This window comes from Paramormyrops kingsleyae, chromosome 8 (genome assembly GCF_048594095.1).
Source record: "Paramormyrops kingsleyae isolate MSU_618 chromosome 8, PKINGS_0.4, whole genome shotgun sequence".
Taxonomy (NCBI): Eukaryota; Metazoa; Chordata; class Actinopteri; order Osteoglossiformes; family Mormyridae; genus Paramormyrops; species Paramormyrops kingsleyae.
In genome coordinates this window covers 2,037,537-2,053,774 of record NC_132804.1, presented here as the reverse complement: position 1 = coordinate 2,053,774, position 16,238 = coordinate 2,037,537, and the positions used below count along the sequence as shown (strand labels likewise).

At 48.0% G+C, this 16,238-nt stretch overlaps 1 protein-coding gene across 5 annotated transcripts in view; it reads left to right on the top strand.

The window, feature by feature from the left end:
- Positions 1-16,238, top strand: part of adamts9 (ADAM metallopeptidase with thrombospondin type 1 motif, 9) — a 55,770-nt gene that overhangs the window by 1,919 nt on the left and 37,613 nt on the right. For 3 of the 5 annotated variants that reach the window (XM_072714969.1, XM_072714968.1, XM_072714967.1), the window contains exons 3-16: positions 1,093-1,255; positions 3,344-3,630; positions 4,400-4,483; positions 4,591-4,715; positions 5,220-5,260; positions 5,457-5,562; positions 6,566-6,712; positions 6,886-7,027; positions 7,334-7,438; positions 8,236-8,381; positions 9,502-9,683; positions 9,804-9,940; positions 10,767-10,884; positions 11,070-11,165. In XM_072714969.1, the coding sequence (XP_072571070.1) occupies positions 1,093-1,255; positions 3,344-3,630; positions 4,400-4,483; positions 4,591-4,715; positions 5,220-5,260; positions 5,457-5,562; positions 6,566-6,712; positions 6,886-7,027; positions 7,334-7,438; positions 8,236-8,381; positions 9,502-9,683; positions 9,804-9,940; positions 10,767-10,884; positions 11,070-11,165 (1,879 nt within the window). The other 2 variants (XM_072714971.1, XM_072714970.1) reach the window with 2 other exon arrangements.

Sequence of the window (16,238 nt, the reverse complement as noted above, 5' to 3'; positions counted from 1 at the left end):
TTCCCATTTAATACGCCTGCACTATTTAAGGAGCCATAATAGATGGTTATAGAGTTATAATAATCACAAACGAATAGAGATTAAAAGTTTGCTGTGATATAATTGCCCCCTTTATATATGCCATTATAAGGAGAGAAAGTGATAGCATTAACAGTTATGTTAGTTTTGTTTTGGGTATCTTGACGCTTAAATATATTGAAGAAAAACTTTTTTATTCTATTATACCACCTTAAATGGTCCAAAGGAAGTAGGCACCAAAGGATTTAAGAAGTTGTAGTACGACAGACATTATAGTGACCTTACTGTTGTTTGCACTGCGCTTTTCGAATTTGCTACTTCTGTTAACTGGGATTTTGATGGACGTTTTTCTTATGTTCTTTTTTTATTAATTAAGAAAATATCAAGCCTGACTTCAGGTTTGCCTAGTAGGCATTAATAGCGATATCCAGTGCGGTGTTTTATTTCCAAGGGTAATTTAGGTACAAGCTGACGGCTTTCCGGCTCTTTCTGGAATATGCCGACTGAGGATGGATTACAATAAGAATTTCACCGTAGCAACCAGATCCGCAGGCAAACAAAGACAGCGGAGTCAGCTCCCCGAAGTTTTTTTCTAAGGAGCTTTTCGACACAATTTATACGTTTGTTTATTATAATTATTACGTCATCATAAACTCAGTTTTATTTCTTACTGTTTGTTCAACTGGTATACATCTGGATACTGGAGCTGTTTATCAAAGGCAATGCTTAACATTATCTATCCATCCATTTTCTGTAACAGCTTGTCATATTCAGGGTCGCGGGGGTCCGGAGCCAAGCCCGGAGGCTACGGGCGCAAGGAAGGGAACAACCCAGGATGGGGGCCACCCCTATGCAGGCTACACTCACACATTATACACACACACACATGGCGCTTAACATTAAAAAGGTGCAGCCTGCATATTTAAATAATAACTTTTTGGATCGGTTATGCTAGAGGATTAGCTTGAAATGAGAAGTAGAAATAATGTAATCCATCAGGTTGTGAGATTAAAACCTGCTGCATGTGTAATTTACCTCTACCTTAACTGATTTGACCTTTTAATGTGTTTTTAGCTCGGGACGTTCATGTCCCCAGAAGGAGAATACTTTGTGGAGCCCCTTCACAGCTACAATGGTGAACATTATGAAGAAGAACATAACAAACCTCATCTAGTGTACAGAAAGGATGCCTTGCATGCAGCCTGGCCCCGGAACGTGACTGAGTGTGACACTTCAGGTAAATGAACCAGCCATGGGGAAACGATGGAAGCAGTGAGATATCAGGGCTGGAAAGAGCGATATTACAGAAGAGACTGGCCTCCACAAACGCCATAGGGGCATGATCCTTTCAGGGAGGTGGGCTTGAGAGCACATTGGATCCAAAGTGCCAGATCCAATCAGAGTACTGTTACCCGTGGACAACATGAAGCCTGGTTTGAAAAATGATCTGCGGTGTTCAGTGATATGCCCATCGCAGCATCCTTGGAGACTATAGTGCATTTTTAAATTCAAAGCATAAGTTTACACTACATAAGGCTACATAAGACTACATAAGAGCTAAAAGGGTGATGTGCAGGAATCAGAGTAAGGCACTGATATACTGAGCTAATTTGGAAACCTTGCTGGTATGGAGGGATCGCTCGTTGTATGAATTGCAACAGCAACAAACATATCCTATAGTTTGTTGTCAGAGCTTATTGCACAGGAAAAACATTTTGGCCTGGTATCGTAACATCAGAGTTTATTACGTTAAACTCCTGTTGGCTCTCTTACTTCCTCTCAGAGTCAGATAAGGAAATTCAATCCAGTACTATAAAGAAACTGGGTAAATGTTATTGAGGTGAAGCAGCCCCCGCTTCTGCTGTTTGAAATCTGTCGCTGTGTGGACAAACGGCAGTTATGCCACCTACAGAAATATGAAGGGGTATGTTTCACATATTCGACCGTTGGAGAAGGTGCATGAAGACCCCAGCAATCATTCTGAGCCCAGAAAGTCTAACCTGCTATAAATGAATGATGATGTCTCTCATAATAGCCCTCTGCAGTTTTAGCTTCGATTGCAATCATTTGCAAGTAGGGGAAACAACTTTAGAAGACAGAGTCATTTCTGTTTGACTGGTGTTGCATTGCGGATAAGTTTTTTTTTTTGTGCAAGATGGAAAACAAAGTTTGTCTTCAGAGACGTGTGACATTGTAAAAAGGGGAAAATTGGAACTGAGCACATTCTGCTTTTACTGGAGAAGAGTCATATTGCTTCATGCAGGCCTCATGCAGAGTGCTGGCTTCACCTAACATGACCTCCCCCCATATGCCTTTTCTTTGTAAGGGATCTGAACCCATTTACAGAGAGAAATTCTCTCCACTTATTGTACTGTAGTCTGAGTAAGCAGTAAATATCACACTGGGACTGAAGCTGTAACTTACTAAAGATGAGAATCATTGGTCTCTCCAGTGACACTGTACTTTTGAGTTTGTTCAGCTGGTTTGTTCAGTCTTGTTCACATTTGTTCACGAATTTATGACACATGCCCCTTGGTTATTTACCACTTGATATATTCTCTCTGTATAATTATAAGCACAATGTTTCAGACAACATACAAAAAACTGCTTGATTGATGTAGATTATTTAACAATAATAATACACCCAACAAAATCTCACAACCTACTCTGCACTGAATTTATTCTCTATGCATCATTACCCCAGAAGGTGGTGGGTATCAAGGTCACTGATCCTGTTTGTGACCAGTTCATTCTTTGAACAAACTGAACGATCATTGAACAAACTAGATTATTAGTCACCCATTGAACAAACTGAATGATGACTCATTGAGTAAACTTTATGATGACTTACACTTTGAACAAATTAAACAAACTGATCAAGGACTCATTGAATGAATGATGATTTATTGAACAAACTGATCGATGACTTATTTAACAAACTGAACAATGAATGAATTGAATGATTCAAGTCAGTGACCAAGATCATTTCATTCACATAAAAGATTTATTCCAAAAGAATTAATTATTTGTGACTGACAATTGTCTGTAACTTCTCCTGGCCTATGTTCCTGGATCTGTTTTAGTGGGACACACCGACCATGCAGTGTGCCGAACATTAAAGAAATTTACATAGACTTACTGTGCTCTACAGATAATGTTGCATCCTTTCCCAGTCCATTAATATTTCTCGTCAGGAAAAGTTGATCTCCAAACCAAGACAGAGGAGCACTCTTCCATGTGGATTATGGTCAATAGAGACATTTTCAAATGCCGATTTCACCTCAGATGTCCAGGAAGGTATTTATTGTTTTCTCATTAATTTTAGGACATAAACACAGGCAGAGGAAACATAAAAGGAACCAGGGGAAGCCGTTTGCCGGAGACATGCTGGCTGCTCTGGACAGCTTGAGTGAAAGCTTTTCTACTGATGCTTCATCCGCGAGGGAAAATAAGCAAAGGGCTAATGACAGCAGCGCCTCAGGACCTCACCGGAGATCAAAGCGCTTCCTCTCCTATCGCCACTTCGTGGAAGTCATGCTGGTTGCCGACAGCAAAATGCTGGCGCACCACGGCAGCAATCTGCAGTATTACATCCTGACGCTGATGTCCATTGTAAGTGTCACCCGTAAGCTCTGTGTTAAGTTCCAAACTGTAATAGGTCAGCTTGGTGCTACGCTACTAAACTCATCCGTGAATTTCAGCCAGTGGGAGCACAGATCCTCAGATGCCTGCAATGAATGGGAATAAATAATCGGTAACACTTTAAGTGCACCTTCATAATGCCTTCATAATGCATTCATAGAACATTCATAAGCAGCATGCAAGTACACCTTAACATCCTAACATCCTTTAACAGCTTTAATATACATTAATATACAATTATAATGTTTGTTATTATTATATAATGTTTGTTATTAATGTATATTACAGCTGTTAAGGGATGTTAGTATGTTAAGGCATACATACATGATGTTTATGAATGTTTTATGAATACTTAAAGAATACATTATGATGGTGTACTGAACATTTCATGAATGCAATATAAAAGCATTATGAAGGTGCAGTTAATGTAAAGCGTTACCAAATAATCCCGTGAAATTTCAATAGCTGGCTTACTGTACCTACTATAAACAAAAACCTATCTTTTAAAAGTTCTTTATTCTAGAAACATTTGACCGGTATTTTGCCGTCCCTGCTGAATTGTAGACCACATTTAACTCTTCATCAGTCAAATGACCAGTCTTGCTCCCTTCATTTCTAGGCTTAATTTAGCCTGTAGCTTGAATACAAATTTCAGCCTTACTCTCATACTTTAATGCCTTTTTAATTGGGTTATATATATAAAAACAGCTGAAAACTAAATCCATTTTGCCTTTTTCAGGTTGCTTCCATATATAAAGATCCAAGCCTTGGAAACCTAATAAATATAGTCATTGTGAAGCTGGTTATACTCAGTAAGGAATCGGTAAGTGTCTGTAACGTTTGCCTCTACCTGTAGCACTTTGCAGTATAAAGCACACACTTCTCCCCTGTCCATGTTAAAGGACGAAAGCGATTTGTGTCTTTCTACAGGATAATCTGAAAATCAGCTTTGATGCACAGGACACTTTAAGGAACTTCTGCGTTTGGCAGCAAAGGGAGAACCACCCGGATGATAACCACTACTCCCATCATGATACCGCTATTCTCATCACCAGGTAGACCTTTCTGTTACCATGACACTGCACCCTCACATTACCTGGTTCTTCTGTGTAGAGGAGCCTACAAAGTCATCTATTTTCGAGAATAATCCCAGGTTTCACCCTTGCTGGATTGTTACAGCTCCATTACTGTAACACCAACTGTTGCCGCATGATGGCCGTTGGGGGCAGCTCTGTAGTAAGCTTAGGGTGCAGTTCAGTATAGTTCCAAACTCAATGGTCTCTGTCAGAAGACCCACATAGAGAGCAGTGTGACTCTGTAGCACTGTCATACCAGTTGTTTTTAACTGAAAAAACGATTACCACTGGGTAGATGAACCTCATTACAGTATGGTAGCCCTATATTTGGGACCTTCTTTCATTCTGGTGAAATGGCGGGAGACTGGAACTCAGTTGGGTTCATGATCGGGGACAAACAGGTCGAACTGGGAGATGCGTGGAGGTTGCTCTACAATTGAATGCTTTTGGTGACAGTGGCCTGAATCTGCTTCTCTGTTATAGGCAGGACATCTGTAGGGCACGGGACAAGTGTGATACGTTAGGTAAGCTCTGCTCTCATCAAGCTCATAAGGTCATACATATGTTGGACTTCTGTAACAGTTCTCATGCCAAGTCTTGCCAACATAAAGAAGCAGTCAGGAAATGATTATTAATGATAAGTGGTTTCTGACCGATGATGCTGGTGGCGGTGATGGCGTGGTGGATGACGCTGGATGACGCTGGACGCTGGACCTGCAGGCCTGGCAGAGCTCGGCACAGTGTGTGATCCGTACCGGAGCTGCAGTCTCAGTGAAGATAATGGACTCAGCACAGCTTTCACCATCGCCCACGAGCTGGGACACGTGTGAGTCTCCCTGCTGATGCAGTGCGCAGTGGGCAGTGGGCAGTGCGCCTCTCCACACGCTGTTCTGTGCCGGATCAGTGATCCTTCGATCCTTCGGATTAGTGACCTTGCTCTGCATCAAATAGGCAGTAGATGGGCATTGTCTGCACACTTCCCATTGGCTTATAACCATGTGATACAAGAGTATTGCTCCTATATTAACCACTCAGTATCTGTCCTTGTTCAGTTCAACATCTTTATTATTTATTGTCTCTTTTGTTTGAAGGTGTGTGTATTATGGCCTGTAACAGCAACCATTAAATGTCCTCTAACACCATCTGGAGGCTTTTGCAGTTATGAGAGACAGTGGGGCTCAATGCACCAAGGGTGTAGGCTGGAGTGATATTTGGGTGTTGTTTTGTGGGCTAGGGTGATATTTGGGTGTTGTTTTGTGGGCTAGGGTGATATTTGGGTGTTGTTTTGTAGGCTGCGATGATATTTGGGTGTTATTTTGTAGGCTGACGTGATATTTGGGTGTTGTTTTGTGGGCTGGGATGATATTTGGGTATTGTAGGCTGGGGTGATATTTGGGTGTTGTTTTGTGGGCTGGGGTGATATTTGGGTGTTGTTTTGTGGGCTGGGGTGATATTTGGGTGTTTTAGGTTGGGATGATATTTGGGTGTTGTTTTGTAGGCTGGGGTGATATTTGGGTGTTGTTTTGTAGGCTGCGATGATATTTGGGTGTTATTTTGTAGGCTGACGTGATATTTGGGTGTTGTTTTGTGGGCTGGGATGATATTTGGGTATTGTAGGCTGGGGTGATATTTGGGTGTTGTTTTGTGGGCTGGGGTGATATTTGGGTGTTGTTTTGTGGGCTGGGGTGATATTTGGGTGTTTTAGGTTGGGATGATATTTGGGTGTTGTAGGCTGGGATTATATTTGGGTATTGTTTTGTGGGCTGGGGTGATATTTGGGTGTTGTTTTGTGGGCTGGGGTGATATTTGGGTGTTGTTTTGCCCCTTAGGTTCAACATGCCTCACGATGACAGTAACAAATGCAAAGAGGAACATGTGAAGAGCCAGCAGCATGTGATGGCCCCCATGTTGAACTATGACACCAACCACTGGACTTGGTCCAAATGTAGCAGGAAATACATCACTGACTTCCTTGAGTATGTAGCAGGCCGGGTTCATGCATCATAAGCACCAAGCTCTCTGTAGATGACTGGCATGCAGACTGTCTCAACAGATGAGCCACTCTCACTGTACTGAAGGTGTTTTTTGTCTGTTTGTCTTTGTTCTTTTGTTTTTTCTTTAAGTCTTCTTTTTTATTATTTCTTAATAGCACAGGCTATGGCGAATGCTTGCTTGATGAGCCGATATCTAGACCATACGTTCTGCCTCAGCAGCTTGCCGGACAGACATACAGTGTTAATAAACAATGTGAATTGATATTTGGGCCCGGAATGCAGGTGTGCCCATATATGGTAAGATATACGGTAAAATTCCCCGTGCATTCGTAATCTCCAATGTGACCAGCTAGAGGAAGGAAAACCCTAGATAATTTAATGCCTCGAGCTTTACATTGTTTATAGCATATAGCTGCAAAAATATTAGGTCAGAAATTCACATGAGTCAGCATATATACACACACAAGTATTTTTCTGTGTGGAAACTGTTTGTTCCAAGTCTACACTCTGATATACAGATAAATGTGTGCTATGGTGATATTTACTGCTGTGGCCCCCGCCACGTCCTCCCTGTGAAGATAACGGCGTGTTGATGCTGTCCAGATGCAGTGTCGGAGGCTGTGGTGCACCAGGCCAGAAGAAGCTCAGCGCGGCTGCCGGACCCAGCACATGCCGTGGGCAGATGGGACCGAGTGCGCATCGGGCAAGGCGAGTGCGCGGGAGTGGCTCCGCTGTGCCACCGGGCCGGCTGCACAGTGCAGCCTGGTCTGGCTGCGCTATGCTGCTTAGCCGGCTGCGCAGTGCTGGCTGTGCAGTGCCACCTGAGCCAGCCGTGCAGTGCCACCTGGGCCGGCTGCAATCACATCTCTGCACAGTGCTATTTTTATATCGTTACGTTTCCCCGAATCTGGCAGCGCTTAAAGCATTCTTGTTGTAAAGCTAAATAACTAGGATAAGTGGGATAGAAAATAAAAGCTGACCAAAACTGTACTTAATTTTCATTGGCCCACACATTAGTAGCTGTAAGAGAGCAGTGCATGTGATTCTAATCGGATCGCTTGCTGAAACGGTTTTCAGACTTTGTTCTCACCGTAGTCTGTCTTGTTATGGCTTATGGTAACTGTGACCGGAGGTCAATGGAGGTTTCCCTATCCGTCACTGCACTACACTGGCTTTTAATTAGCAGTGTACAAACAAATGCTTCCTGCTCGCTCTCCTGCTTGAAAGGCTTTGGGGCATCAGAGACTTGTTTGCACGTCGGGCATTTGAACCAAACCCATGCGTGCAATTTTGAATGCAGTTAAATCTGATGTCAGTCATAAAGTGCCGATATCCCTCTTTAACTTTACAGCCTGGAATTTTTGGAGATTCCAAGCCTATTTTTTCTTTTTAAATTTTTGCTGCTTTTTTATTACTTTTTGAAGTGTTCACAGAGTCGCGTTTCATGCCGCTGCTCTGCAGGGCTTATTCTCTGCTTCTTATCTGTGTCTCTTTATGCCCCCCAGCACTGCAGACATGGCGCATGCGTCCCCAGGGAGCAGGAGACCCCCCCTGTAGACGGCGCCTGGGGTGTCTGGAGCCCCTTCGGGACCTGCTCGCGCACGTGTGGGGGGGGCATCAAGATCGGCGTGCGCGAGTGTAACCGGCCCATGTAAGAAGGCTCCTACAGTCACGTCACAGTCACACGTCTGCGTCTCACAGCTGCTTTCGGGCAAGAGGCTTGTAACAGGCTGGTGTTTTTAGACACCGAAGTCACGGGTTCGAGGCGAAGACGCCAATCCACTGTCAGGGCTGGGATCTGGACACAGAAGGAGCCTTAAGATCAGGGATTGAGTGGGCAATTTAGTTTCCAGAGGAAAATTTGTGGAATGGGGGGAAATGATTTGGCGGTCCAAATAAAATTGTATTTCTCTCTGCCCTGTAACATAATTTCCCAACCATTATCCGAGGCAATCCAGCAGGAATTCTCCCAACTCTCATGATTATTCGCTCCGGCATTGCTTAGGCTGCCCAGAAAGAAGCAGAATAACGCGGCTCCAGAGCAAATCATCTGGCAGGCCTCATGCAGGCTTCCTGTCTGTCCCCATGGGCCCCAGGATGGCGGGAGCTACTGTGTGAGGCCTCATGCAGGCCTGCTGTCTGTCCCCGTGGGCCCTGGGACAGTGGGAGCTACTATGTGGGGCCTCATGCAGGCCTGCTATCTGTCTCTGTGGGCCCCAGGATGGCAGAAACTACTGTGTAGAACCTCATGCAGGCCTGCTGTCTGTCTCTGTGGGCCCCAGGATGGCAGAAACTACTGTGTAGAGCCTCATGCAGGCCTGCTGTCTGTCTCTGTGGGCCCCAGGATGGCATAAACTACTGTGTAGAGCCTCAAGCAGGCCTGCTGTCTGTCTCTGTGGGCCCCAGGATGGCAGAAACTACTGTGTAGAGCCTCAAGCAGGCCTGCTGTCTGTCTCTGTGGGCCCCAGGATGGCAGAAACTACTGTGTAGAGCCTCAAGCAGGCCTGCTGTCTGTCTCTGTGGGCCCCAGGATGGCAGAAACTACTGTGTGGAGCCTCAAGCAGGCCTGCTGTCTGTCTCTGTGGGCCCCAGGATGGCAGAAACTACTGTGTAGAGCCTCATGCAGGCCTGCTGTCTGTCTCTGTGGGCCCCAGGATGGCAGAAACTACTGTGTGGAGCCTCAAGCAGGCCTGCTGTCTGTCTCTGTGGGCCCCAGGATGGCAGAAACTACTGTGTGGAGCCTCAAGCAGGCCTGCTGTCTGTCCCTGCAGCCCCAGGAATGGCGGGGACTACTGTGTAGGGCGGCGTATGAAGTTCCGCTCCTGTAACTCTGAGCCATGCTTCAAGCAGAGGAAGGACTTCAGGGAAGAGCAATGTAGCGCTTTCGATGGCAGGCACTTCAACATCAACGGTCTGCCTACAAACGTGCGCTGGGTCCCCAAATACAAAGGAAGTAAGGCACCATCTCACACCCCCATGAGCCGTGGGGTCCATGTGCCATCAGCTTTATCCCTCTCTCCTTCCCTCTCCTTCCCTCTCCTTCTCTCCCTCTCTTCCTCTCTCCCTCCCCCAGTCGTCATGAAGGACCGCTGCAAGCTCTTCTGCAGGGTGGCTGGGAGCACTGCGTACTACCAACTCAGGGACAGGGTCATCGATGGGACCCCATGCAGTCCGGACACCAATGACATTTGCGTTCAGGGACTTTGCAGGGTGAGCAGGGGGCACCGGCACCACATGTCGCACTCAGTGTTTCTCAACACGGTCCGTGGGGCCCCCCAGGCCAGACCGCGGGGCCCCCCAGGCCAGACCGTGGGGCCCCCCAGGCCGGTCCACGGGGCCTCCCAGCCAGTCCGCGGGGCCCCCAGGCCAGTTCACGGGGCCCCCCAGGCCAGTTCACGGGGGCCCCCCAGGCCGGTCCACAGGGCCTCCCAGCCAGTCCACGGGGCCTCCCAGCCAGTCCACGGGGCCCCCCAGGCCAGTTCACAGGGCCCCCCAGGCCAGACCGCGGAGCCCCCCAGGCCAGACCACAGGGCACCCCAGGCCAGTTCACAGGGCCCCCCAGGCCAGACCGCGGGCCCCCCCAACCGGTCTGCATTTTTGCTCCCTCCCAGCTCCCACCAGACCCCAAACAAACAAAAAAGAGCAGCGAATAGCTGACTGAGCTGCCTGTGGAGCCCATGCACTGTTAAGAAACCTTAACCTTTTGTATGAAGAATTATTACTGGCTATTGAGACTTTTTTCAATGAACAGATCAGAGATTCAAACAGAGAATAAATCACACAGAACTATGTTCTTAATGGCTGTGTTTATCTTTGAGTGACCAGAACCACCCCATGGTCTTCCATAAGCTGTATTGAGAATATTGCTTATCATTTGCTCATTTTAACTTCCTAAGTAGATTTTAAGGATCACATTAGGCTTGGGTGCATTTTACCTTCATTTGAGTTTAAAGGTGCTGATTGATTCTGAGGGTCTTCATGGCGCTCGCCATTTTCATTCTCGGCCGCAGTACATTTTGATGTTTCCTTGCCGCAGCAAGCAGGATGTGACCACATTCTGAACTCCAAGGCCAGAGAGGATATGTGTGGCGTTTGTGGGGGGGACAATTCCTCGTGTAAGGCAGTGACCGGGACGTTCAACACCATCCAATACGGTGAGGGCTCCACAAAACCGGCCGTCTTATTGTCACCCTAAGAAAACTCAACCTTAAAGCTGATCTTTTTTGACCCTTGACCTGAATATTTCATTGATAAGTATAATATAAAAATGTCCTCCAGTGGATCTGACATCATTGTTGTTCTTTTTTTTCTTAACACTGTTTTACTTGTTTTTTTACAGGGTATAACGTCGTCGTTCATATTCCCAGTGGTGCTACAAACATCGACATATGGCAGCACAGCTACTTCGAGCGGCCGGAGGACGATAACTACCTTGGTACGGAAGCGAGACTCGATGGTGACCCAGAGATCTCTCCGTGTGCGGTCAGCAGCCCCAGGTCAGATGAGCAGGGCCTCCAGCCGCTCAGGCAGCAGGGAAAATGAGAGGAGAAGCTGCAGGGATTCAGGCTCTTTGAATATTCAGTGATTTTTTTGACAGGTGTGAATGGTGGAGGGTGGTTATTGAGTGAGATAAAAGGGAAAAATGGGGAAACCTTGATTTTTTTGGCTGGTTTTGGTGCGGTTTGGCTCCTCAGAGAGCCCAGTCAAGGCCTATATGCTGGTTATGACGGCTTCACTAAGATTTGACCATATGGTGCTTGTTACATTTAATGTGTAAGGGACCTGTGCCAAAAGCCAAATGTTTTCATAGGGAATAAAATGAGCATTTTTCCTTTTTATTTCCCATGGTATGGGGGTGGCAGTAGGTATTTGGGAGTTTTAATCAAGCCCCTGCGAGGGCTTTGCCCTCAGCTCGATCACTCTGTACCTTTTGATAGCAGCAAGGGTGCCTGTGGAAAGGTGGGGGGTAGGAATGTGAATTATTTCAACAGAAATGAACCAGGGAACTGATTTACAGCCTGTATACATTTGTACCACCCCCCCAACTTCCGATGCTAACTGGAACGAGAGTTTCCTGGCAGAGCCAGCGGGGGGAGCCATGACAAAGCAGGTATCCCAGTGCAACAAGATTGTGGGAGGGAGGCATACATCGGCCTTGGGGTGGCAGGTGTGGGGGTGGGGGGGTTAAGCTGTCCTTCTGTGACGTGTGAAATGGCAAGGAAAGTAACTCAGGAAATTAGCTACATAATCACATTAGAGTGAATTTGTGCAGCAGACCGGTGATGAACAGGAAACTCCTGGCCCTTGAAGGAGTTCCAGAATTTTTTACCCCAATTAGGTACATTTTTCCAGCGCTAAAATCCCAAAAAGCATGGGGGAGGCTTGTGTGTTTATCGGTGCAGGCTGCGGATGAAAAAGTGGGGTACCCTCACCTCCAGAAGGAAAAAGAAACCATGAAGGAGATTAGCTACAGTTCACTGGATACCATAGTGGTAGAAGAGGTGCTTTTAGTGACCTGATGGTTGTTAGTTCAAGACATGGATGTTCTTTACATTTCCTGAAGTTAAATTAAAATTGTAATTGACTGATTGTAAATGCCAGGTAAGCAGATAAACATAATCTGGAATAAAATCTGCAGTCTCTTTTTCTTGCTGTTAACAGGTTTGTTTTTGTCACCGAAAAACTTATTTTGACTGTGAAGGGGCAGTTCATGCGTGCCATTACGCGATGGCACTGAGAGTACCCTGCTACCTTTTAGAGGGGACTGACGACTGCTTCGGCGGCACTGAGAGTACCCTGCTACCTTTTAGAGGGGACTGACGACTGCTTCGGTGGCACTGAGAGTACACTGCTACCTTTTAGAGGGGACTGACGACTGCTTCGGAGGCACTGAGAGTACACTGCTACCTTTTAGAGGGGACTGACGACTGCTTCGGAGGCACTGAGAGTACCCTGCTACCTTTTAGAGGGGACTGACGACTGCTTCGGTGGCACTGAGAGTACACTGCTACCTTTTAGAGGGGACTGACGACTGCTTCGGCGGCACTGAGAGTACACTGCTACCTTTTAGAGGGGACTGACGACTGCTTCGGCGGCACTGAGAGTACACTGCTACCTTTTAGAGGGGACTGACGACTGCTTCGGTGGCACTGAGAGTACCCTGCTACCTTTTAGAGGGGACTGACGACTGCTTCGGTGGCACTGAGAGTACACTGCTACCTTTTAGAGGGGACTGACGACTGCTTCGGCGGCACTGAGAGTACACTGCTACCTTTTAGAGGGGACTGACGACTGCTTCGGTGGCACTGAGAGTACACTGCTACCTTTTAGAGGGGACTGAGGACTGCTTCGGCGGCACTGAGAGTACACTGCTACCTTTTAGAGGGGACTGACGACTGCTTCGGCGGCACTGAGAGTACCCTGCTACCTTTTAGAGGGGACTGACGACTGCTTCGGTGGCACTGAGAGTACACTGCTACCTTTTAGAGGGGACTGACGACTGCTTCGGTGGCACTGAGAGTACACTGCTACCTTTTAGAGGGGACTGACGACTGCTTCGGTGGCACTGAGAGTACACTGCTACCTTTTAGAGGGGACTGACGACTGCTTCGGAGGCACTGAGAGTACCCTGCTACCTTTTAGAGGGGACTGACGACTGCTTCGGTGGCACTGAGAGTACCCTGCTACCTTTTAGAGGGGACTGACGACTGCTTCGGTGGCACTGAGAGTACACTGCTACCTTTTAGAGGGGACTGAGGACTGCTTCGGCGGCACTGAGAGTACACTGCTACCTTTTAGAGGGGACTGACGACTGCTTCGGTGGCACTGAGAGTACACTGCTACCTTTTAGAGGGGACTGACGACTGCTTCGGTGGCACTGAGAGTACCCTGCTACCTTTTAGAGGGGACTGACGACTGCTTCGGAGGCACTGAGAGTACACTGCTACCTTTTAGAGGGGACTGACGACTGCTTCGGTGGCACTGAGAGTACACTGCTACCTTTTAGAGGGGACTGACGACTGCTTCGGTGGCACTGAGAGTACCCTGCTACCTTTTAGAGGGGACTGACGACTGCTTCGGAGGCACTGAGAGTACACTGCTACCTTTTAGAGGGGACTGACGACTGCTTCGGTGGCACTGAGAGTACACTGCTACCTTTTAGAGGGGACTGACGACTGCTTCGGTGGCACTGAGAGTACACTGCTACCTTTTAGAGGGGACTGACGACTGCTTCGGCGGCACTGAGAGTACCCTGCTACCTTTTAGAGGGGACTGACGACTGCTTCGGCGGCACTGAGAGTACACTGCTACCTTTTAGAGGGGACTGACGACTGCTTCGGCGGCACTGAGAGTACACTGCTACCTTTTAGAGGGGACTGACGACTGCTTCGGCGGCACTGAGAGTACACTGCTACCTTTTAGAGGGGACTGACGACTGCTTCGGCGGCACTGAGAGTACACTGCTACCTTTTAGAGGGGACTGACGACTGCTTCGGCGGCACTGAGAGTACCCTGCTACCTTTTAGAGGGGACTGACGACTGCTTCGGCGGCACTGAGAGTACACTGCTACCTTTTAGAGGGGACTGACGACTGCTTCGGCGGCACTGAGAGTACCCTGCTACCTTTTAGAGGGGACTGACGACTGCTTCGACGGCACTGAGAGTACCCTGCTACCTTTTAGAGGGGACTGACGACTGCTTCGGCGGCACTGAGAGTACACTGCTACCTTTTAGAGGGGACTGACGACTGCTTCGGTGGCACTGAGAGTACACTGCTACCTTTTAGAGGGGACTGACGACTGCTTCGGAGGCACTGAGAGTACCCTGCTACCTTTTAGAGGGGACTGACGACTGCTTCGGTGGCACTGAGAGTACACTGCTACCTTTTAGAGGGGACTGACGACTGCTTCGGTGGCACTGAGAGTACACTGCTACCTTTTAGAGGGGACTGACGACTGCTTCGGTGGCACTGAGAGTACCCTGCTACCTTTTAGAGGGGACTGACGACTGCTTCGGTGGCACTGAGAGTACACTGCTACCTTTTAGAGGGGACTGACGACTGCTTCGGTGGCACTGAGAGTACACTGCTACCTTTTAGAGGGGACTGACGACTGCTTCGGCGGCACTGAGAGTACCCTGCTACCTTTTAGAGGGGACTGACGACTGCTTCGGTGGCACTGAGAGTACCCTGCTACCTTTTAGAGGGGACTGACGACTGCTTCGGCGGCACTGAGAGTACCCTGCTACCTTTTAGAGGGGACTGACGACTGCTTCGGTGGCACTGAGAGTACACTGCTACCTTTTAGAGGGGACTGACGACTGCTTCGGTGGCACTGAGAGTACACTGCTACCTTTTAGAGGGGACTGAGGACTGCTTCGGTGGCACTGAGAGTACACTGCTACCTTTTAGAGGGGACTGACGACTGCTTCGGTGGCACTGAGAGTACACTGCTACCTTTTAGAGGGGACTGAGGACTGCTTCGGTGGCACTGAGAGTACACTGCTACCTTTTAGAGGGGACTGACGACTGCTTCGGTGGCACTGAGAGTACACTGCTACCTTTTAGAGGGGACTGAGGACTGCTTCGGTGGCACTGAGAGTACACTGCTACCTTTTAGAGGGGACTGACGACTGCTTCGGTGGCACTGAGAGTACACTGCTACCTTTTAGAGGGGACTGACGACTGCTTCGGTGGCACTGAGAGTACACTGCTACCTTTTAGAGGGGACTGACGACTGCTTCGGTGGCACTGAGAGTACACTGCTACCTTTTAGAGGGGACTGACGACTGCTTCGGTGGCACTGAGAGTACCCTGCTACCTTTTAGAGGGGACTGACGACTGCTTCGGCGGCACTGAGAGTACACTGCTACCTTTTAGAGGGGACTGACGACTGCTTCGGTGGCACTGAGAGTACACTGCTACCTTTTAGAGGGGACTGAGGACTGCTTCGGTGGCACTGAGAGTACACTGCTACCTTTTAGAGGGGACTGACGACTGCTTCGGCGGCACTGAGAGTACACTGCTACCTTTTAGAGGGGACTGACGACTGCTTCGGTGGCACTGAGAGTACCCTGCTACCTTTTAGAGGGGACTGACGACTGCTTCGGCGGCACTGAGAGTACACTGCTACCTTTTAGAGGGGACTGACGACTGCTTCGGCGGCACTGAGAGTACACTGCTACCTTTTAGAGGGGACTGACGACTGCTTCGGTGGCACTGAGAGTACACTGCTACCTTTTAGAGGGGACTGACGACTGCTTCGGTGGCACTGAGAGTACACTGCTACCTTTTAGAGGGGACTGACGACTGCTTCGGTGGCACTGAGAGTACCCTGCTACCTTTTAGAGGGGACTGACGACTGCTTCGGTGGCACTGAGAGTACACTGCTACCTTTTAGAGGGGACTGACGACTGCTTCGGTGGCACTGAGAGTACCCTGCTACCTTTTAGAGGGGACTGACGACTGCTTCGGTGGCACTGAGAGTACACTGCTACCTTTTAGAGGGGA